At 44.9% G+C, this 24,603-nt stretch overlaps 1 protein-coding gene across 1 annotated transcript in view; it reads right to left on the bottom strand.

The window, feature by feature from the left end:
* The window catches only part of Bcl2 (BCL2, apoptosis regulator), a 171,900-nt gene extending 147,810 nt beyond the window's left edge, over window positions 1-24,090 (bottom strand). The window contains exon 1 of the mRNA XM_013346661.2: window positions 22,272-24,090. Within this exon, the coding sequence (XP_013202115.2) occupies window positions 22,272-23,030 (759 nt within the window). The 5' untranslated portion in view covers window positions 23,031-24,090. The remainder of the gene's footprint in view (window positions 1-22,271) is intronic.
* Between the last annotated feature and the right edge of the window lie 513 nt (window positions 24,091-24,603).

Genomic DNA, 24,603 nt, shown 5'->3' on the forward strand with positions numbered 1-24,603 from the left:
ACACATACAGACACACACATATACATACCCACACATACAGACACACACATATACATACCCACACATACAGACACACACATATACATACCCACACACACATGTACATACCCACACGTACAGACACACACATACACATATCCACACATAAAATTATACTTAAAAGATGATAGCCTAGAGCAATAGACACTTGTTAGAAAGGAAGCTCTGACAGAGTCCAAGAAGGCTAGAAACTTCTGAACAGGCTTAGGCTCACAGTCCATTCTACATGGTAAAATACACAATCATTCTGGTAACGAAGATGGTCAATCTAATCGATTAAGGGAAATATCAAATCAAAACACTGTCAGAAGAGCTTCCCTTGTGAGTAGCTTAGATTAGGAGCTGCATTGTGATAACAAAGAGGAGGGGCTTCCACACCTAGGGAAAAGAGTAAATAGTGTGTGACCCCAACGGGGTGCTCTCTAAATGAACCCACATCTGGCAGAGAGGTTTCTTCAGCTACGAGAGGACTGGAGAGATGCCTCTGCAGATAAAGGCTATGCTCACAACCAACAACAGAAGAGGAAGAGTCTACAGCATTTCACCTTAAGTGTGCGGGGGCAACAGGCGTGGGGGCAGGGCTGTCGGGAAGGGTAACTGATGCCTAGAGCTCACTAACTGAAGCATCTTCATACTCCTAGCATTGAGGAAGGCATTTAGAGAAGCATCTCGGCACTCCAGCCAGAGCCCCGGAGTAAACAGTGACAGGGACTGAGGCCCAACAGCGAGTCAAACTCTCCTCCAGCAGGGAACGCCTGTCCAGAATGAAATTTCCTCTGAGTCATTAAACATTTTAAAACAAAATTTCCTCAGCTCAAATCCTGCACAGTAGCAGCAAGCAGCAATACTGCTCCTTTTCAGCCTTGTGAAGGGAGGGTGGAGCAGCGTAGAATTGCAGCATCAAGGACAGGGGAATCCCTAGGGGCTGACATCTGCTTCATCTATTTTCCCAAGCAAGTCAAGTAAACACACAGAATTCTTTCGGGACCACCCTAGACAGATGAAAAGAGATAGGAGTGGCCAGGAAGAAAAGGCATTATACTGGGTGATATATACATGACTGTGGGCTGTGAAGAGTGTACACAGTTGAGAAAAAGAACAACAGGCTCCAGGGAAAGGCAACAAGAAGAATCTGGAATGCCCAGGACACTTGGAGGCCATCTTTATCGGGGGCTATGGAAAAAACACACATACAGGACCAGAAGAATCAATTTTTCTCTAATATACATCCTAACACAAAAGGGAAGGGAATCAAATGTTAGTGGGCAATTCGACATTTAATTTCAAACTTGAAATAGATTTCCAAATGGAAATATATGGAAATATGGACTATGGAAATTTCTATAAATATTTCCTTGCCCTAAATCTGATCTTTCCAGGTTCCAGTCATGAAACAGTTCACCTCACCTCTAGATTCTTTTAAAGAGCCAGCTGACTACCAGAGATCTTTGCTCAGATGCCTTGCATTTATTTATTTATTTATTTATTTACTTATTTTTCTGAACTCTGGCTTCTCTGTTCCACGTGATGGAGTGTGTACAGAGATGGCAAAGCAAACACCTGTCATTCTTACACTACAGAGAGCATAATTCAGCGCCTTTTCTGTGATCACAGAATGCAATTAATACTCTGGCTGCCTTGGTATGTAGACCAAACCTTCTGCCACAGTGTTTTGCGGTGCTGTTGTCTAGGGTGGTTCTGCCAATCTCTTCATTCCAACAGAAAGCACGCCAGGGCTCTCAGTGCTAAGCAAAGTATAATGAGGCAGAAGAGGTAACTGGGGCCTTCACTGAGGGAATGTGCTCCAGAGATGACTCCCTCTCCGCAGCACAAAACTACCCTACGATCCAAGGGCTTTTGTTGGCCCAAATATAGGAAAAGCAGTTAAAATACTGTCATTAAGAAGGAAGAGTAGTAAAAAAACTTCTGCTGTTCATCTCTGGTTGGGAAACTCTTTAATCTGTAGGAAGTAGAGGGTAGGAGAAATGGTTTTAGACAAAGAACAAGCAGTGATTTACTAAAGCTTCTGATCAATGTGCATTGTGGGGCGGGTTAGAACCTGCTTTACAGCAGACTAATGAGATGCAGGAGAAGTAAAGAGAACTTAGAAAGAGCTAGGATAAGATCAGAGTGAGTTCAGAAAGACAGGCAGGGAAACATGCTTTTAGGTCTCACCTACAACTGCTATATTTGGGTCACAGCCATAAAGTAATTCTACATACGCTTGTGGTCCGTTGGGTCATGTGCACAGTCTGAGCCTATGGTCACATGACACACCTCTCTGTTAGATGGCAGAAAGGAGGGAGGTAAGAGCCAGAAGCTCTCTGCTGTGATTGACAGCTTGTTAGTACTGTCCTTGTGGATTCTCTAACCTTCAAAAATCATGCACCTAAAACGATAATGAGAGACTCTAACCCAAGTCTGTGACATGCTTCCATAGCATGGACTTGCTGAGGCTAGCAAGACATCCCAATCTCCTGGCCCGTGGTACCCTCACCAACTACACACATCTCCCCTGCCACATTCACCTGCCTTACCTACAGCCTTTCTCTTCCCCAGGCCACACCTTTCCATGTTTAAGCCAAGTCCCATGTCAAATGACTTTCTGGTTACAACACACTACCCTGAAGTTTCAGACAACTTGCTTTGTTGTTCTATATCATGGATGACTGAATCCTGATCGGAACTTCTCAGTTTTGCTTTATAACAGCAAGAACTTGACACGAGAGTCATAATTTCCAACAGAAACAAATGCCTGTTAATAGTAACAATAACTCTGCTCACCTGACCTGCTAACCTTCCCTTGCTGATAATAACAGTGACCCTGCTAACCTGCCTTTGCTCTTCCCCAATGAGCCCAAAAACCCAACACGAGTTGTACCTTGACACTGGGCATCAGCTACAACCGTGATGACTATGTCATATCAGCTATCAGTAGACAAGTTTACATATACATATACATGTTTATATATGTGTGTATGTATTCATATATATGTATATATATGGTGTCTGATATGTTAGCTAAATGCAAACTGGCATACACTCTTCAGAATGGACTGTGTTTTATTGTCTTTGGTAGAGAAATAAAAATATCCATATGGAGAAGTTTTGGGATAATTCCAACCATCTTCTATCCAACAGAGATAGTGGTTTAAAGGCTGGAATTCTATTCCCAACTCAGCTCTAATCTTGCAGATTGGCAAATCATCCGTATGCCACATCTTCCTCTATAAAGGTAAGGCAGAGCTTGCCTGATTACTTCAGTGGACAGTGGGATAAATAAAGATAGAACATAGTCTACTATGGGTTATACAGGATGCTGCAAAATATCTAAACTAGCACATCTGTGGGGAAAAGAAAGGGTTTCTTTTACCTTTCTCTGTAACTCCTAACACAAAATGAAAAGGTGACTACATCATGCTAGACTCCTCCGCCAGTGCTGCCCACCAGAAACTCTGTGGGAGCCATGCATGCCACTGTAATCCTTCTAGTGATCCCATGGGATGCAGTCTCCTTAAACCAGCATGTCCAAAATATCATCTTTTAAAAATGCAGTTAATAAGAAAATTACTGAGAAAACATTTCTGAATTCATTTATTGATACCAAGAGCCTTTGAATCACGGCACATGGTTTATATTCTCAACACATCTGCAATGAGACTCAAAACATTCACACACCCTGTAACATGTACAGGGGTTAGTTACCACGCTGGCCAGTGGAGGAGCTACAGAGTGCAACAACTTCACAGTTAGGAAGACACATGAATTTCTCTTCAGTATCTACTGCACTGCTTAGAGCAGATAAATAGTCATTGCGTATGTGATGAATAAGTGACATACTCTGTGGCACTGAGACATTTTGGGGCTAGGAGCAGAAATAAAGGACTTTGAAAATGCATTACTCTGTGTTGACCTTGTCCTGTCCCCCAGTCATATGGGGCATGACCTGTGGCCACCGATGGAGAAGCTGCTGCTCCAGGATGCATTCCCAGACATGGTATCTACTGGGGGGGGGCGGTGCGGGGGCACACAGATCCTCCCAGCCTCCTTTAACATGCTTCACTGCATGTGCCTCCTGCCTCCAGAGTAGCTGCACTCAAAACCCAGAAAGACGGCTGAAAACAGATGAGCATGGGTTCCTGGGTCCCGAATTACTGAGAAATCATTTGCATTCTGTTAGGTAAATTTGCATAGATTTGGAGTCAGGAGAGCTTGACTGGGTTTGCAAGCCTCGCTCTTTCCTGCACGATGCTATGGCCACCACGGTTTATCACCATCTACCAGGATGGTGAAGCAAAAAATGGAATCCTCCCATGCCCACTTAGAAATTGGCAATGGAGTGGGGGCACAGCCATGTCATCTGGCTGCTGCATCCTTTGTTATGACAAGAGTTTATTTACAAGAGTCTGACCTACGGCAAGAACACACAACTTCAGCTAAGGTGCTAATGACCCATGACTGTACACACACCTGAGTGCATGAGAGCTTACCGTGGGAAACCAAGGTCACTACCCCCATTCCACAAAATCCTTGGCTTCCATTCCCAAGTCAACATTTACCCTAAGAGACACTTTCCCTCTTTGCCAGGTGTATGGAGGTGCAGATTCAAGGTAACACTCCACTAAAGTCCTCTGAACCACTTATCTTTCTTCCTTTGAACCAAGGGACACATGAGTAAATGAGGTGGCTCTCAACATGACAGCTGCAGGAAGTAAATCACTCATGGCCAAGTGTGCAAGAGAACAGAACACAATCAGCTGCTTGTTTATCTTTTGTTATTTTTATCTCACCCGCCCATTTCTACACATTTCTCTAAGGCTATTCCCAGGGAAATCCCATTTCATGACAGAACTGGTTTCTTGTGCCGGGGAAAAGGCTGTGCTATTGCTATCACTACCATTGTTAATTCTGCTAAGGTCATCTCAGATGTCCTGTCTATGTGAAATAAATGGTTTCCTAACAACCTTCCCAACATCCTGAGGCTGCTCGTGTTTGCCCGAGTCATCACATCCAGGACCTTGAGAGAAGCAGCTGCCTGGAAACTCCAAAACGGTTGAGCTGTCTTCAAGAACGCCAACTATTCCGATACTGGCTGAGTTCAAACCCAGCTTTACCGCACGATCAGCACTGCTCGTCCATTCTCCACGCCTCAGGACTGTCATCACTGCCAGGCAGATATATGACCCACTCCAACGTGCCCAGACTGCTGTGAGAAAGAAATGCAGTAATGGGGACCGAAGATGTATCAAGAGCATCTGCTCTGTCACTGCCACAGAGGCAGCTGGGGGTGTCCCTGTGACACTTGCATATAGACCTGCAATGTCTACACAGCCAGCTGCCTTTCAATGTTTATTGGGCATCTGCTCTAAATGTGCCTGTGCTAAACATGTCCGCCCAGTGCTGGTCATGCATGCCCACTTCCCTCAAATGCCGTGTGCAACCTTTGTGAGCGTGCCTTGGAAACACCTTTTAGGCTATTTGCTATGAACGGCTGTTCTTAATTCCTCAGACTGGTCAGGCTGTTCAGCACCTGAATCTGGACACTTGTCCCCCGTCTGTGTCCTTCCTGCTTTCCTTTACCCACCAAACAGTGAAGTCAGCAATACTGTCCTCAGGGAAGTAGCTGGTGGCTCCCTCCCTCGCTGTCCATGGTGCGCAGCAAGAACTTAGTGTGACAGTTATTTGGGTCATCTTGTTTTTAATTTTGCAGTTCCACCATATTCTGGTCACTCTGACTGTTTGCCCTTCCTAAGCTTGACAGGAACCTCCAAATGTCTATCTACATGTGGTGTCTTTTTGCATTCTCACACGGCAAACTCCATTTATTAAAAAAAAATATTGACCCACCAAACCCCAGGTCATATGGCCGTTCTGTTTCGACCTGAGGGTTCATACCAACTCTCCACTCTCCAGAGTGAGGTAGGAAAGAGGAAGACTAGATCTGGCCAGCCAGCGCTGCCTTAACTCTGCTATTGCTTTCCTTCTCTTTCATGGAGAGTTGGAATCATTTTACTAAGTGAATTTTTCAGAAGGCTGAAGTCTAAACTTTCGAAAAATGCTAACCATTGAGAATGGAGCTTTCTGCAAATCATTACCCACTTCTCCTGGATTCTCTAAGTGTTGCTGTGAGAAATTCTCCTGTCTGGGACAAAAAGGACCCCTGAGGCCCTGGAGTCTGCTCCACACAGAGAGCTGCAGAAGACCATGTTGTTCAGCGTCCAGTTTGCTCTTCACAGCACAGAGATATCTGATGTGGGGTTCCTCTCTGTATGCCATGAATATGTTTTATTGCCATTGGTTAATAAAGAAGCTGCTTTCGGCCAATGGCTGAACAGAGTAAAGCCAGATAAGAAGTCCAAACAGAGATGTCAAGGGGGGGGGGGGAGTAGGTGGAGTCAGGTGATGCCATGTAATTATGCCGAAGGAGACCGACGTGCCTGAACCTTGCCGGCAAATCATGAGTCTCATGGTAAAATATAAAATAATAAAAATGGGTTAATTAAAATGTAAGAGCTAGTTAGAAATACACTTAAGCTTTTGGCCAAACAGCATTGTATAGTTTCTGTGTGATTATTTCAAGTCTGGACAGTCAGGAATGAATGAGCAGTCCCCGCCTACAGACATAAGCCTTGATTGACAACTTGCTTGTGTTGAGAAGTGCCTAGGAGGTGTTTATTAAAGCTCACCTCTAGCATTTCCACAAACAGCCTTAGCATGAGGGTTTTGACCTCACCGGTGTTTACATCCATTGATGGGTTCAAGCCTTGAACATGCTGTTGGAAGGTAGTGAAAGGTTGGTTTGGCTAAAGGAAGCAGATCACTGAGGGCATGTCTTTGAAAGGATAGCTTTCCAGAACCTCTTCATGTTTCTATTCTGCTTCCTGTCACATGGTAAATAGCTTTATCCTCCTCTCTCCTGCTGCCGCGATGTCCTACCTCTCCATCAACCTGGAACCAGTGGGGTTAAGAACAAGAACCTCAATTCTCTGAACCTGACAAATAAAACTATCTACCCCCCACCTTTAGTTATTTCTGTTAGACAGCTGGCCACACTGACGGAAAAAACACCATCAGATTTTAGAACAACTGTTCTAATAATTTTCAGACCTCCATTATTTAACTCAGTTTTAATGTGATATATTTGCTGTCATAATTTGCTAATGGAAAAAAATCAACACTTAATCTTGAAAGAAATATCTTTTAAGTACAAATCGGTTAAAACGTTATTCTGCCTTGACAAGAACTGGTATTCTGATATGTGCTGCATTATGGGTAAGCAAAACATGTTGCGCATAAAAAGACAAGGATTGTGTGATTCCACTGTGTACAGAGCTGGAAGAGTAGCCCCTGAGAGGGAAGGAGGGAAGGAGGGGTCATCTGGGGGCCATGGAGGTTCTAGTGATGGATAACGGTGACAATTATGCACCACTGAAAACACTATTGTTAAAATGGGCAGGGGATACAGCTCAGCGGGAGGGCCTTGCTCAGTGTGGTGCTTTGGATGAGAACATTTCCCAGTGGTTCATTAGCTACCAGGGAGTGGAACTATTTGAGAAGGATTAGAAGGATTTGGCGGTATGGTCTAGCTGTAGTAGGTGTGGCCTTGTTGGAGGATCCAGATGTAAGCTCCCAGCTACTGCTCCAGCTCTATGCCTATCTGCTGCCACCACACTCCCTGCCATGATGATAATGGACTCTCTAGAAGGGTAAGCAAGATCCCATTTAAATTATTTCATCTCTAAGGGTTGCTGTGTAGTGGTGTCGATCACGACAGTACAACAGTCACCAAGACACTTCGTGTACTTGAAGCTTCTGGTTCAATATGCAGGGCCACACAAACAAGTAAAATATGATTTTAGCTAGGCATGGTGAGTCATGCCTGTTACCTGAGATCTAAAGACATGAAGTACAGTCTTGAATACCAGGTAAGTTCTAGAACAGCCTAAGGTACAGAGTAAAAACCTGTCTCAAAACAATAAAAAGTGGTAAAATTGGTAAATGTTGTGTACACACACGCCTATTTCTTAGCAAGTTGACTGGGAAATAGTGGCTGAGTCCTTGGTAGCCCGAGCCATAAATGTTAGCAACAAACCCCACTGTCGTGTGGAATGGCCACCAGTCAGCAGAGATCTCGGATGCGTTTTGTAGTTGGGAAAGTCTTGTACTCACAAATTACAGTTTGTGACCAAAAGCTGCTACTTCTCAGGGTCATTAGGAAGAACCCCGAGAATTGAGGTCAAAGGGGCAGGGCTTCTCTTTCTCACACAGAAACTAAATTCTTCCTCTGTCTTAAAGCTACACTTCTTACACAAAATCTCCTAAAAGCACAAAGATACTGATGGTGTGAATTCACTAGGATATTAGGGGTTAAAAATACAGCAGCCTTTTCAACTACAGTGTTGGGTTGTTCCTCATAAATTAGGCGCTGGTCAGTAAACAAGAATAAACAGTTGGCTTGTTCAGTCGTTTACCACAGAGGTCGCGCTGAGCTGTCTTGCCTAATGAAAGATTACTATTTTCCCTGGACCTGAATAACGCTTTCTCCCCCCCCCCCCTTTTTTTTTACTTCTTATGAAATAGAAGTATACTGTCTGCTCTCAAAGGTTGTTAATATGTTATACCTAAAAAAATATTTAAGTTTGTATTCATCTATTCTTTTCTAAAATGCTCAACACATGTGATTCTTGCCTGTGACTCGAGTTTTACATTCTGCATGTGAACTTGAAGTTATTTAAATATTTCACTCATCTATGCTCAATAATGAAGAAATATATCAACTAATAAAAATAGAGAAGAAAAGAGACATTTGGCCAGGTGTGGTGGCTCATACCTTTAATCCCAGTACCTGGGAGGCAGAGGCAGGCAGATCTCTGTGAGTCTGAGGCCAGCCTGGTCTACATGACAAGGTTCAGACTAACAGAGCTGTACATCAAGACCTCATCTCAAACAAAACAAACAATAGCAAAAACATTTAATAAGGAAGTAGGAAGAGTTTCCTTTCTAGTCAGAATTTGTTGTCTACATTTCTTTGAAGAAAGGAGTTTCCTGACTCATGTTGGATCCCCCTTAGCCCTGTAAGTCAACACACACCGCGTATCCTGCTCAAGAGTTACTATGGAAAACTGTCCTGTTCTGGGCTGAAACACCCACATTAAAATGCAGGCATGGAAACAGCATCTTGACTGAAGGTGGGTTTGCTTCTGAGTAGAACAAAATTTACAGCGAACTCTAAAAAGAGATACAACATCATCCTGTAAACTTGAGCAACGTATCATTCCATCCCTGAACTCTGGAAAAAACCACAAAGGTCAGGCCTAAAATAGGAACAACCGGGGAGTCAGGAGCACAGCGGATGTGTGGCCACAGACTTTCCCACCTTTCTATTAAAGGCATTAGGCAGGTTACAATTGGCTGGTGAATCACTGCCTGGATCAGGAACAGTACTGGGGGCGTTCTCATTCTGAATACGCTGGCCCTTGGAAGCATGCAGCAGTCAAAGCAATGGTGACCACTCATTTTTCCAAAAGCTACACAGATACTGGAGCCAGAAAAGAAAGAAACAGGAAAGATTCCTTTAAAGGCTTCAATTTTCTTAGCTATGAAAGACTGTTTAGAACCCAGAATGTGAGAAAGATTACATCTCCTTGTAACTGAAATACAGGTGACTGAGTGGCTTCCTAAAGAAAATAAAACACAAACAAAACCCCACATGTATCAATCTTTCGTTTTAATTGGTCTCTGTTTAAACGTTTAAATTTTTCTTTATGTTCCAGGACATTAATTACCAGTGGGGTTGCCTAAATGTAAGAGCTGGGCTTGCTGAGAAGTGGGAGAAGTCACTTGGCTTTCTGTGGGTATGATGCTGCTTCCCACTCTGGGGGATGTCTAAGGTTAAACCTGGAGTCTGGCACTTAAGGGGGTTCAATAAATGCTTGTCTCCTCCTTCCTGCTTCTGAAAGCCCAGGCCATTGGCCAGTGCTGCAATGAATAACAAAGGGGAGAGAGGAATCGGAGATTCCTAAGTGGAGAGGTGTTAGAAGTACCTGATCCAAAAATAGTATCTCTAATTAATGCCGCAGAGCAACTGGCTTCAAACTGACGGTAGATGTAAGGACAGAGCACTAAATCTGGTGCTGGTGAACAAAAGCCTTCATCCTTTGCTGTGTGCACGGCAGCAAAGCCCCCACGACACCCGAGTTCACCCTCACACAGCCTTTGTCCCTCTGCAGCCCTCCGTCTGTTCTGCCAGCTCCCCAGTTACTGCTCGGATGGCCCCACGCTGTAAGACTCGAGGGGTGGAGAACGAGCCTTGACTACTGTGTTTTCTGTGACAGCTCTGCCTGGTACACAATTTGTTTTGCTTTGTCGTTTGAGACCAAGGTCTCACTGTGTGACTCTCTGGTTGTTCTGGGCTGGCCAACCTCAAATCAACTGCCTTCAATCCTCCAGTCCCAGGCTCTTGGGTGCTGGGATTGCAGACATGTGTTACCACACCCGGCAGTAAGACCTGTTTGCCACACTCTGGCCAGAACCCTCAGGTCACTGGGCAAGCACTCCCGTCCTGCACTAAGCCCATGCATGCTTGCTGAGTGAGCGGTCAGCGTGCACTTCAGCATGACCCTAAGGATAAAAGCGCCACCATTTTTTTGTAATTTAATGAATGTTTGCCCATTTTTTACTATTTACCTAGAAGGAGCCCATTTTTAGAAGTAAATAAAAGAGCACAATTGCTGGTTATGTAGTGACAACCAGGAGCTGTCATCTTAGTAATCACCGGGTTCCACTCTGTGTCCACAGGGTGGGTGGGTAGTTTACAGTATTGTATCATGGGGTATTGCAGACATCTCCAATTAGTCTTTTTGTTTTTGTTTTTGTTTTGAGACAGGGTTTCTCTGTAGCTTTGGAGCCTGTCCTAGATCTAGCTCTGCAGACCAGGCTGGCCTCCACCTCACAGAGATCCACCTGCCTCTGCCTTCTGAGTGTGGGGATTAAAGGCGTGCGCCACCACTGCCCGGCAGGACTGTTCTTTTAGGAGCTACATGTCCAAGACCCGCCTGGCTCATAAGTCCCCACAGGGTCTTGAGTTCATGTATGAACATCAAATGGGAAACATGTAGCTTTCCCTCTGCAGCAAGCACAAAACATACTTTACAAGTACAGAATCATGGGAGGGGAAATAACCAGAAGCAAGAGACTGAATTTTAGTGTGTGTGTGTGTGTGTGTGTGTGTGTGTGTGTGTGTGTGTGTGTGTGTGTGTTTGGCATACATGATATCATTAAGCCACATTTTAATTATTTTGAATTTTTCTCAATAGAGAGCAGTAGAGAATACAAAATTTCAGAATTAAATAGGTTTGACCAAATTCCTGTTGCGCAATCTGGTGTCTTAGGAGGCAGGTGGATCTCCTGAATGCCAAGAGCTCCACCTCCCTAGCTTCCTGCTTCTAAAGCACTACTGGAAGGTATCTCTGGAGATGCAGGAAATGTGGGTCTGCAATCCACAGGGAAGGCAGACTGCTGTACCTGCCTTTCTTAGGCCCACACGGGGACTCCACAGAACAGTTTTGGTCCCTGTTTCACCTGAGGAAAGATTTTATGACAGCTGCCTTTCATAACTGAACTTTCTTCAAAGAAAAGTTTATTAACTGACCTTTTAAGGGTTATTCCATTGTGAATTGTAGCCATAGAAGACAATGTCGGTTTAAGAGAGTGAGCTGGAGGTCCGGTGAACTCATAAACAACTAACTCACCACAGTATTCTGGAAATAGTTACGGGGGAAGCCACAACAGCGCAAAAAGAAAATGAGTGATACTTGAAATGTTTAGCACACCACCACATCTTCCTAGATAACCCCTGCCTCCTATCCCACTCCTCACACAAAACAGTCCGTTCCTGGCATCCACACTGCCGTTCCCTAGGTCAGGCACAGGCACTGCCCATTCATTCCTGCCCGGTCTCAGCAGCACCAGCTGCCGGAAGGTCTCAGACTGGCCAGTGTGGCGTGTTCCCAGCATTCTCCCTGATTGCACTGCCCGGTGTTCTCTGCTCCAGCCAGGCTGTACTCTTCAGTCCCCACACCCTGTGTCAGCTGCTCACACACTGCCCTCTTCATCAGGCTAACTATGCTTTTCCTTCAGGCTGGGAACCTCTTCCTGGCCTAACAAATGCCTCTGCCGTGCCAGCCCTCTCCTCACTCAGCTCTGGCAGATTCTGGAGCCCTACAAGACGCGGACTGAACTTCAGACCCACCCTGCTCCAGACCCGGCCTATGTATTCGTGCTACCATTTACATAAATATGACACATTCCCCATAGGCCCACATTTTTTACTTTATTATTTGATGTGTGTATGAATGCTTTGCCTGCCTGTATGTTTGTGTACCACCTGCATGCCTAGTTCTGAAGGAAGCCCAGAGAGCCATCAGACCGGCTGGAACTGGAAATACAGACAGTTGTTGGCCACCATGTTCTTCTGGAAGAGTAAGCTAGTGCTCTTAACCACAAGTCTCTCTTCATTCTCAGGCTCACATTTGAAAGGCTTAGTCCCTCTCTGAAAACTTGAGCAGGTGGACCCTAGTTAGAGGAAGTCGACAATATGGGCCAGCTCTTGGGGTTAGCTCGTCCCTGCCCACACCCCATTGGTTAAGACTAGCATCCCCCACGTACTCTCCACACCCAAGCCATCACAAACCGAACCCTCTAAATCCATGAGCTCCCAAAATCTGCCTCCCTGTGTCATTTCTGTTATACAAACATAATTAATACAGTACATTGTGAAGAAGTCATCTAAATTAATAGTCAATTTACTGTTCTGTGCTCCAGTAATTGTATGACCAATTAAAAATTGTTCACTTAAAGCCAAATGTAAAACTGCACGTTGGTCCTTAACAACGACAACCAGGGCAGTCCTTTCCAACATTTTGCCGTACCAAACATGCAGAGGTTTTAAGACAAAGTCAAATGTTTCCATCCACATTACCCCTCCCCTCAATTCCCCATGTTTTAAATGTAATTTACTCATTGGTCATGCCCTTGAAATATTCCTTACAAAAGGCATTTTCAGATTCCAATGACACGGACTTTCATCAGTTAATTTTTAATCAAGCCAAATATTAAACACTCACATTAACCAGATAAAGCTACTGATTTGCAGTGACAGCTTGTGTTATTCTCACACACAGGCCAAGCATGAAACAGAAAACTAATAACCCTTAACTGTATTCTCAAAGTATCATTTATGGGAAAGAAAACTACATTCAAAGAGAACTTTTGCAATGGCTGTCATTGCTTCCCCTGTGCTGCAAGCTGTTGCAGAGCAGGGGAGCTCATTTTCTCACGGATGTGGGCGAGCTCCACATCTCTCTGTCAGTGGATGTATTCATTAAGAAGGAATCTGGCAGCTGTTCAGGGGACAGATAGTTTGGAGACCAGGCCAATTATCTGGGTGTCCTTTATAATTTGAAGTTTCTGAATTCACTCAAAGATAAGCCACTTGAAGAGGGGCTGGCAATGAAAACGAGGCACAGATGGCCATAGAAGAAGGCAGGGGGGGAGTGGGGAGACAGAAGAGAATTTGTTTGTGGTTTCATTCATGGGGACAAATCTGCAAGTTGACACATCCGTCGCTTTAAAAGCCCCTGGAGAAGCATGGTCAACCTTCATTACAAGTAAACAAATCATATGATCTTTCTCAAACGGATGACACACGATGAGCAGCAAGGCTTTACGCTGGCATTATGCCAGAGATGAGGGCTCTCAGAACCACAGATAGGCTGTGAGACTGTTTGAACCAGAACACAAATGTAGCCAAAGCTACTGGGCTAACCGTGTTATTGGTGACTGCCCTGTTGCAGGTTGCACCGTGTTATAGGTGACTTCCTATTGGTCAGTGTCTTTAGAAATGAAATCTTAAGTCTCTCATCTTTCTTGACCTGAACTGACTTCCAGCTTCAGCAGGCTGCTTGATTTTATCGGAGAAGATCATTTATCTTCATGGCTTCATTCCAATTCTCTTAATATCTGAGCTACACACTGATAGAGCTAAAATCCACCTTGCTCCTTCTGTGAGAACCTTGCTCAATCCTTGCTTCCTTTAATGATAAGGTGATGAATAATCTCATACATCAAGAGCTTCAAGTCTGGGGTAGATCTGAAACATGAGTGGACAAAGAAAGAAGGTACAGGCCTGTATTCTGTGTGCACAACACTTTGTATAAACAGAATGTGACCACCAGCAACGTCAGCACTGGAAGAATAATATCTGATGAACATATAATGCAAAGTCAAGAGATTCTATCTTTATGATATACTCTCTTAATTTGAAGAAAAAAATAACAAGGAAACCATTGGTACGCTTTCTTCTTTTGTGTCTAATAAATATTAATTAACAAGTAGAATGTGACAGTTGGGCACAGATCACTCGTTAAGAGACTAAGACAACACTATCTGATTAGAATAACTTAAACACCCAAAGTGCCCTTAACATATAATTTTATTAATTCATTCATTTCATAAACCGACTCTTTATTAGAAAACACTTATTGCTTATATATGCAAGATTCCATCTTGAATTTAATAGGCTAAATCAGTTCACACAGGAGTTCCAGAGACTCCCAAACTCCCTTGAATTTAGATCACAAATGGAGGTGTATGCAGCCAGCAGGCAACACTAGTTAAGCTCATGTTCAATTACTGTTTGCGAGTGGGAAGGCAAACTCAGAAAAGCAAACCTTTGGGCTGATCCTGAAGACTGCTGGGAAAAGCTGGTGTGTGAGCAACAGTAACCAAAAATGGCGGATGCAGCGTAGTACTCAGGGCCACTTTGGTGAATGAGGGAAGCAATGGGGCTCCCTTAAACCACACAGCTTAGGCATAAAGGCAGGTAATTTTTCCCTTGAGCGTCTGATCCTTAGGTCTCTCTGCTTACTGGGCTCTTCCACTTGAACAGCCTCGTGAGGGCCCAAGATGAAAGAGACTAAAGTCAAACTCATTACATTTACCTGTCATGACCAGCAGGCTGCCATTCTTTAGAACACTGGCTTTTGTTTTGTTGTTTTGTTTTAGCCAGGGGTATACACCTCACGTCCCCTAATTCTTCCTGTCCTTCATTCTTCACAGAATCCCAAATTTTTGTCCTGTCTTCACAATCCCCATCTACCCAGCCTTTTACACACCCCCATTCCCATTAATGTGGTTCACACTCCTACCTGGTCTCTCTGGTCTAGCCTCAACCAGCATCAGTCTTCTCAACATACACATCCTGCTCTGTCACAGCATCCTTTCAACATCTGTCAAGTTAACTACAACTCTCTTCGTTTGGGAAGATAAGCTCTTCCCGCGATGTTCGTGATGCTTGAATCGAGCCAGGTCTCCCAGTTCTCTAGAGGCTTCACACATCCACCCGCTTGACAGCTCCGGGTCCCACTGCCTTAAACACTCCCTCCCATCTCTCTGTTTCAAAACTGTCCCCCACATGGAGCCCTCTGTGTCCCATGAGGTTCCTTCTAACTTTATCAGCTAAAATGGCAAGGACTGTGGCTACTTCAGATTTGCCCCAGCCTGAATGTCTGTTCTTTAAAACACTTACTAAACAGACACCTAGCACTGGGCTTTTTTTATATTTAGAGTCCAATAAATGTTTTCTCTGTGAAAACAAAGAGGTTAGTATCTATGTTTTTCTAAATAACCGCATCCTTTAAATCCTTGAATGCCCACCATTATCCCAGATACCAGGAACGTAACATTACAGTTCATGGGCAGCCATTCATTGCTCTTAATGTTTTCTCAGATAAATACTCTTGTGCTGTTGCCATTTCAATGTTCAGTAAGTGGCTCTGCTTTTGTATACTTATAATTTTGTTATAAAATACTTTCAAACCTCTTCTCTGTGTTTTCAGTGAAAAAAAGAAGAAGAAAAAATGCCGGCAAGAATCCAGAAAGGAAATACCTAGAAATAGCTCTGGAGCTTTGAACTTAGAAGTGCCAAAGCTACCATCCTGTATGGAACTATTTGCACCCACACTAAGTGATAAATCAGCATGTACAGTTGATGATACAATTCTCAGTTGACATTATTTCTGTCCTAACGGTAATAAGGATGTGTATTATATACTAGATAAGTATGGAATTAAGAGAACTAACAATTCTCCCATCTTCCTTTGAAAATTTCAGATGTAGCTGAGAGGGGAAGGGTTGGCTGCAATTCAATTTCAGACTTCATAACATAGATATAAAATTCACCATGCTGCAAAGTGCAAGTCTTGGCTGTCTATTATGAAAGCTGGACAGAGACCACAAAACACAAGCTGCAACGCAGACCTGTGTGGGGCACTATCCACTAACACCTGGAAACTCCCCATCATTCTTTTGCAGCCTAACTGTGTTTTTGATAGCTTAAAATAGAGATATATAGTAATTGGAACTGTCACAAGAAAAGACATATTGGCCTCAATGGGAAAAAATCCCCCTTTGAAAAATTAAAGCTGCTCCTGACACAGTGGGCTCTCCAGTTGTTTTCAGGAGACGTAATAAAGAGCGGAGGGAGTCAGTCATAAGCTTCTGACTCATGTGCTGAAACCCCAGAGAGCAGATTATTAACTAAAAAGGGAATACTTTCTAGTCCCAAAATCTAAAAGGCAAAACAAACAGCAGAAGAGAAATTCAACGCTTCCTGATCATTCGCTGTTGAAGTCTGTGCTCCACATGCGATGTGCAAAGGCAGTGGGGCTCACTTCCATGATCAACATCCTCAGGGAATGTGCTGGATCACCCAAGCACAGCACCCACGGAGCCAAACCAAGTGGCCATGGCAGCACGGCAGCGAGGTTCCCTTTCAAACACGTTGGAGGGTGGGTTTGGGGAAGTAGTCTGTACAATAGGTAACCTACTTTGGGTAGTCAAGGCATATGAAAAGCTCAATAGTCCGCTGGAATTGCCCACAGCAGGGATCCCAGCAAGTAAGAATTATGGCTGCTGATGCTCTTCTCTGCTTGGAGGTGGATGTCATGATCTCTGGAGGGGAGGAGCAGCACCTGTCAAACAGAATCCTTGCCTGCCTCGCTGCCTGTGTCAAGATCAGGCTCTGGTGAACTGTACAGTGGCTTTGGGGAAATTTCACTACCTCTACCTCCTGGAAGACTCTAGATGCAATGCCATCTTCTCCATGTGATTCTACCCTTCAACTGCTGTACGGTGACAAGGAGCTATACCCGGGGTACCTGTGAGAAGACACAGAACCCCACTGGAGGTCAGTGCTGGTACTATACACAACTGGCCCCTTCAGAAGCGTCACCTGCAGAAGACCGTATGAGAAGGAAAAGAACCATTTCATGTTAAAACTTTCCCCATCTACATTTAAGGAAAGAGGCCCACGGGCACCATTTGTTGTTGCTAAGGAACGCAGTGAAAGTGGAGTGCAAATTCCTGCAAATTGTGCATCACGTTTCAGAAGAGAAACATCTGATAACAGCATAGTACTAGGACTGAAACCAAAGCAAAAAGGCTGGGGTTGGGGGTGGGAGGGAGTCTCTAGTCTGGTTCAAAAGGTTCTTCTATCTTTCTGTGTATGAGAAAGGATTATTGAAGACAACTCTTCAAAATAATGTGTTCTAATTAGAGCAATCTTTGATTGTCTTTTCCTTAAAACACTTTAATGAAATTCTGTAAAGCTGTACTCTACTCAATGGTCATAAACAGTGTTTAGTGGATTACTGCTTAAAAAGGGGCCTCCCCAACCTTTCAGTTCTCTTAATCCTATGTCTATGTGGAATAGTTTCTTTAATTATCTGCATTTGGTCCCTTATTTAAATCAGCCCAATGCACACATGAACAAGCATGTAACTAGAAACAACTTTAAGTCCAAGCTGAAGCACATGCAAAACAACGTATTTGTCTTTTTCTTTCTAAGTCCAGGTTCTTGCTTATAGGGCTCCTGGTCACTACACGTTCACTAAGACACAGGAATACCTAGCCTGTGATTTATACAGGTTAGGTTAGCTTCCCTTCCCCGATGCCCAACCTAATCTAGGGCCTGGCATACATGAAACTTGACATCTTGTCTGCTGGAAACCCAGTCCTTGAACAGTTTCTCACCTGCTTAGCCGTTAAGTGCACATGTTTGAATTACGCTAAGACTAACGAGAGACACACTTCATAGGGATCTGGACTCACTGAGTGGTCTCACTGAGTCATCTGAGGGGCCAGGGTGACCAGATTAGAAGGTCACTGCCATACCTGAAAAAGGTAATATATCAGATTACTTTAAAAAGGCCGAGCAGAATCTTTGACTCCCAAGAAACCTCTGGGGTGGGGGGACTTCATACTTGTATACAACAAAGACAGTGTTGTCTTCCTGTACAAATGCGCCTGCTTTGCTAACCCGCTACGGGACACAGAAGTGAGGTGCTGCACTGCGTGGGGGGCCCTCTGCAGTGACAACTCAAAGACCCACCCATGCATTTCTTGTGTGGATTCAGCATCCCTCCAGGACACAAAACAGGACAAGGACAAGAGGAAGAGGAAAAATTAAAAAAAGAACGACAAGAATTGGGTTTGCTTTACCCCACCCCATCTGTGGATTTCTGTTATGTGATAGCTAACTATGGCCTATGGAGTTTAAACAATATGACATGTACCGGTTCAATCAAGGGTTGTTAAAATGAACAATCCGCTCCTTTTAGAAAGCACAACTAAAAGAATAGGACACACAGAAGAAATGTTTTCAGCGGCTACTGAATAGCAACAAACACTCCAACACAGAAGAGAACTGAGTGAACTCTTGTGTATGAAGTTCCAGAAACAGCACATGACCCAAAACTCGAAGACCAATAACATGAGGGGTTTTTTTTTTTGTACAAAATAAATTATTGAAAGTGGTCATGGGATTCCTAGCAGTCAGAGATACACAGTTTCCCAAGGAAAGTTCATCAGGGAATGTATTATTTAAGACTGGATCATCACAATGCTATTTTTAATCCTATCATTTTGCTGCCAAAATTGGCCATGGCAGTTGATAGTGGCCACGAGAAAAATGGTGTTCTTTCATGTAGTTCACCCACTGTCATGAGAAGGGCAATGCTTTCAGTTAGGCAAATGTTTTGGTAGATGTGAACTGTATTCAGAAAGGGGAAACTTCTTACTAACTACTTAATAAAAAGGAAGCTGACATCTACTGGGTACATAGAAATGAGTTTCCCTTTAGTTGGCAAGGAAAAGCTACCTCACTTTAACGAGGCCAATGTAAATGCAAATGCCAACGCAAACTCATTGCGTTCATCACCGTGATGAACATTCTTGAGAGCAGCAGAGCTGCCATTATTTAACACCCCCCCCCCATTCTCTGCTTCTTCTGGGGGTCAGACTGCTGCAGTGGGCATCTGGGAAACAAGATTCCAGGCAACACTCTGCACGTGGACCACGGGAAAGAGGTCTACAGAATCTGTCACAAGATTGATCCTTCAAAAAACAAAACAAAAACAAACAAAGAAACAAAAAATCCACCCACATCTGGAAAGCGTCAGGCATGGCAGCCAGCAGCTCTGACTTTAATGCACAGAGAAACCCAAGGTTCTGACTCAGTGGCACTAGGCTGGAGCCTGAGAGTCTCCACCCAAGAAGGTCCCAGGTCTCGTTTTCTAGAATAGTTGCCAGCTCCTTTTTCTAACTTTCTTGCCTTTCTCTGGACAGCATGCAAGCCTTTTTCAGACCTGGGTATAAGCCATATTCTGCCTTATATCCAATTATTTCTTTACTCTTTACTTAATTTGCAGGTTCTGGGATTCTCTAGCAGGAGCTGGTCCTTCCAAGGACTGTTTTCTCTGTAATGAAACATGAAACACAGTCTTCCCCAGTGTTGGAGCACTCTGTCTTTGAAGCAGAAGTGAAAAAAGTAATTTCAAGTCTAAAGTGTCTGTAAATGACCATGGTAAGTTATTCCCACCATTCCCACATCATTTTCTCATATCAAGAAAACAGGCTGTCTGCTGAAACTTAGCTATTGTTATTAAAACATCACCGCAATGTGCAACATACTAGAGATACAATCCTAGCGTAAGGTTAAAGCGAAATCTATACGCTAAATGCCTAAAACAAAAATTCAAGTTAATAAGACACATTTGAAACCATAGGCTGATAGACCAATCACTACAAACTCTCAATTGCTACCACTTTTATTCCAAAATGTTTACATATGATTCTATTTTCTGATACATAGTCTTTTCTTGCCAATTCCGTTCTTTTCCAGCATAGTCATCCATTTATGGTTGCTCTGGAAACTATTAGACATTTTCTTTTACCATCAGCCATTTGTGGTTCTTTGTGACTTATGTTTGCTATAAGAGGCTTTGTCAAAAAAAAAGTTTTTATCATCTCTTCCAGTATGCCATTGTGGTTTGGCTTCATAACATGAAGTCAATGCATTGATCAACCTCAGATACCTGCGGACCACAAAGATAGGCCCTACAACAAAAACTTGATGACGAACACAGAAAAAGGAGATGCTTCATTTAAAAAGAAACCTCAGTCGCCTGCCTCATCAACACACTGCAACCTGACAGCAGAGGTCAGGCTGCATCTGAAGCTTCCCCAGAAGCAGACGGTCCTGCTTCCCACATCTTTCTGATAGTCAAGACCACACACTTACTGCCTTGAGTTTCCTTCAAGAAGAGAGAAACAGATTGATTTTTTTCATAAAAATATGAAATAACAAAACCATTAAATTGTTTTACTTTGGCTTTAGAAGGCTTCTTCTGGAGCCTGAAGTCCCCATTACAGAGGCTGAACTACCAGCCACCTACTTAACTAAACATCTAACAAGCTCAGTTTCCATCCTTCAGCCAACAGTCTGATCATGTGGGATGTCAACAAACGAGCGATTCACAAAGGGCATGTGAATTTCAGGCACGTAAACTTGGATATTTCAGTTAATTTTACCTTTAAGTCTTGAACCGTGCCAACAGTATTTTGTCAACTTTGGCCAAATAAGATCAGATGTTCACATCAATCATCTATTTTTCTTGGCTTTTTCTGTTTGGGGCCCATAAATATTAGCACACCTTGCAAACTGTAGTAAAAACATAATGTGTTTCTAGATATTTGATTCACCTGTAGTCAATTATAGACTTTTTGCTCCTGTTAGGTGCTATAAAAAGTTAGTCGTTCTCCTGAGACTATCCAAGGCAAGACTAAAATGAAAATCTTTTTCATTAAAACAAAGTCTTTAAAAAATGTCAGACAATGATTGCTGACTTTTTTTGTAACTCAATTATTTTAGGTTTAACAAGCCTGAGTCTGCTCCCTACTACGCCCCTGTCCGGAACCAGGAAAAAGCTTAAATCTCATGGTAAAATAATGGAAGTTTGATTTCCCAAGATATCAGAAAATTATCACTCCATAGATGCTCATCAAAGCTATGGATACTAATAATTTCAACTTAAGTCAGGGCCAGACACTCCACAGCTAGGGGTCATTATCTTCCGCAGACACCCTAGATGCAAGTCCACTCAGCAGTGGAGATGACAAAACAACGTAGATTGTATGTAGAGATAAGTAAAGGGTATTAAAATGGATGCTAGCTTCCGAACCATGTCTGGAGCCCCTGCAGACTAGCCGACGGAAAGAACACCCACAGCCTGTCCTCCAGGGTGCACACACCATGCCCAGTGGGACTCTGGCGCAGACTGGAGTCCACAAACATCCATGCATGCCAGCTTACCTTGTTACAAGCTTAGCTATAATTTCCAGGAAAGGGGGCTGTATTGTTTTTCTTTGGGAAAATGTTCCCAAGTGAGTCAGAAAAGGTATGCCTGCGTCCTCTGGTGGAGCCTGTTTGACTAGTTGGACCCCCTCAGTCATTAGTTCGCCAGAGGAGCTAACGATATGCAGGTCGAGGGAGAAGACTGGAGGTCTGGTTCTACACAGGACCCCACACATCTGCAACAAGCTACTCGGACTTTAAGTAACGCTGGGAGTCAGTGAAGGGGTACGGTTTAGCTCCAAATCCTAGGGGATCAAAAAAGCTGGACCTTTGCTCTTTCACAGTCTGCGGGCAGGAGCTAGCATAGTGTTGGCAGGGTGGGATCTAACCAGAGGCAGGGGCTCGGGGAGCAAAGCTACAAACTTGATTTTATTTCATTCGCTCCATAGCTTACTTTGACCCAGGATCTACTCAGCCCCAACCTCTGCATCTCAGTCTTAAGAGCAAAGCCCAGACTAGTTCCAGCCAGACATGCACCTACCCAGCCTCCGTTATCCTGGATCCAGTTGTGCAGATGCCGGTTCAGGTACTCAGTCATCCACAGGGCGATGTTGTCCACCAGGGGTGACATCTCCCTGTTGACGCTCTCCACACACATGACCCCACCGAACTCAAAGAAGGCCACAATCCTCCCCCAGTTCACCCCATCCCTGAAGAGTTCCTCCACCACCGTAGCAAAGCGTCCCCTCGCGGTGAAGGGCGTCAGGTGCAGCTGACTGGACATCTCCGCGAAGTCGCGACGGTAGCGACGGGAGAAGTCATCCCCAGCCCGGCGGAGGGTCAGGTGGACCACAGGTGGCACCGGGCTGAGCGCAGGCCCAGCGGTGGCGACTATGGGCCTTAGTGGCGACGTCCTGGCAGCCATGTCCCGGTGCACAGCGGGCGTGGGGTTGCTCTCAGGCTGAAAGGAGAAGATGCCAGCGGTGGGGGCGGTCCCCGGGGGCACGGCGTCCACATCTCCCGCATCCCACTCGTAGCCCCTCTGTGACAGTTTATAATGGATATACTTCATCACGATCTCCCGGTTATCATACCCTGTTCTCCCGGCTTGCGCCATCCTTCCCCCAAAAAAGCTGCAGGTAACAACAACACTTCTCGTCCCGACTCCCGCCCCACGGCCCAAAAGAAAAAAAGGATAGTTATAATCCAGTTCTTTTATTGGATGTGCTTTTGCATTCCTGGATGAGGGGGTGTCTTCAGTCACGCGGAACACTTGATTCTGGTGTTTCCCCCTTGGCATGAGATGCAGGAAATTTTTATTCAAATTCCTTTTGGCTCTTTATTTCATGAGGCACATTATTTATTAAGCTGCGTTAATATCCTTCTACTTCCTCCGCAATGCTGAAAGGTGAGGGGCGGGACGACCTAGCAAGTTAAAATCAGGTGTGTTCTCCTTTATATTCTCAGGGGAGGAAGGGCATATCCGCTACAAGTTACACGCTAAAGAGAACGAATTAAACTGTCTGGAAACTGAATTTGTTCGAATGCATTTAAAGTAAAAAAAAAAGAAAAAGAAAGAAAAGAAAAATTGAAATGCGTCCGTTGAAAGTTACATTAAACCAAATTCCTGTGCAAAAAAACTTACTGTATTTTTTAAGGACGGCATGATCTTCTGTCAAGTTTCTTTTTTTTTTGGTAAAACCCAAACAAATACATAAGGCAACGACACCACTGATCTTCAAAAGTCTCCTTGTATAAGCTTCTTTGAAACTTGCAATGAATCAGTAGTTGGAGGTGGGGGGCTAGGTGGAGTAAAAATCAAGAGGGTTTCCAGATTGCGTCCCCACACTTCGGCTTCACTGAAAATGTTAACCCGTAGGAATTCCAACCGGAGATTTCAAGAGCACGACAGCGTTGCCAAAAAAGCAGCAGCGGCAGCAGATGAATTACAATTTTCAGTCCAGCATTTGCAGAAGTCCTGTGATTTCCCCCTCTTCTCGGCAATTTACACTCTCACACACACGCTCGAGCGCAGGCATGGATCGGTAGCCACCGGATTGCTTCAGCCCTCCACGACAGAGACACGCGAGGGGGACGATGGAAGAGCGGGGAGGAACGGGGACGAGAATCCTCTTCTGATTAAACTCCGAAAGGCCAATACGTTTTCCGAAAAATGGGGTGGGGGGTGGGAGCAGCTTGATAAATACAAGCAGGGACGCGCCGGGGCCGCCGTTGCCGAGTGAGCAGCCCGCGCGCTGTGTGTGGTGCGCTGCGGGAGAAGAGGTGGTGGGGGAGGGTTTGCCCCCCCTCTTTTTCCTAAAAAGGATGACTGCTACGAAGTTCCCCCCCCCTCGGCCCCCTCTTCCGCTGCACCCCACCGGCGCACCCCGCCTCCGGGTTGCGCACCCTTTCTCCTCCTCTGCTCCGTGCGGCGCTGGCGGCTGCGTCCTCGCGCTCACTCGGCGAACCCGGCTCGGCGGTGACTGCTGCGGCCGGGGAGGGCCCGGGCACCTCGGTGGCGGCCGCGGCGGCTCGGCGGGGACCCGGACGCAGGGCGGGAGGGCGGTCCGGGGAGGAAGGGGGCGGGCGCGGGGCTGGGGGCCCGGCCTCTTACTTCATTCTCCGCTGGAGCGCCTGGTTTCCTGTAGTACGTCATGTTCATTCAAAAAAAGAAGAAAGAAAGAGCCCTCCTCTGAGCGCCCGCCCGCCGCCTCCGCCCGCCTCCCGGGTTAAAGGCGCCGCGGCCGCCCGGGGGAGCGCGCGCCTGGGCGCGGACACTAGCCTGGGTGGCGGCCACCCGCGGGCTACGCTGGGCTCGGGACAGTGGGTGGCGCGGGCCTCCCGTGCTGCCGGCTTGGTGGGTGTGCGAGGGG

This window comes from Microtus ochrogaster, chromosome 6, assembly GCF_000317375.1.
Source record: "Microtus ochrogaster isolate Prairie Vole_2 chromosome 6, MicOch1.0, whole genome shotgun sequence".
Lineage (NCBI taxonomy): Eukaryota > Metazoa > Chordata > Mammalia > Rodentia > Cricetidae > Microtus > Microtus ochrogaster.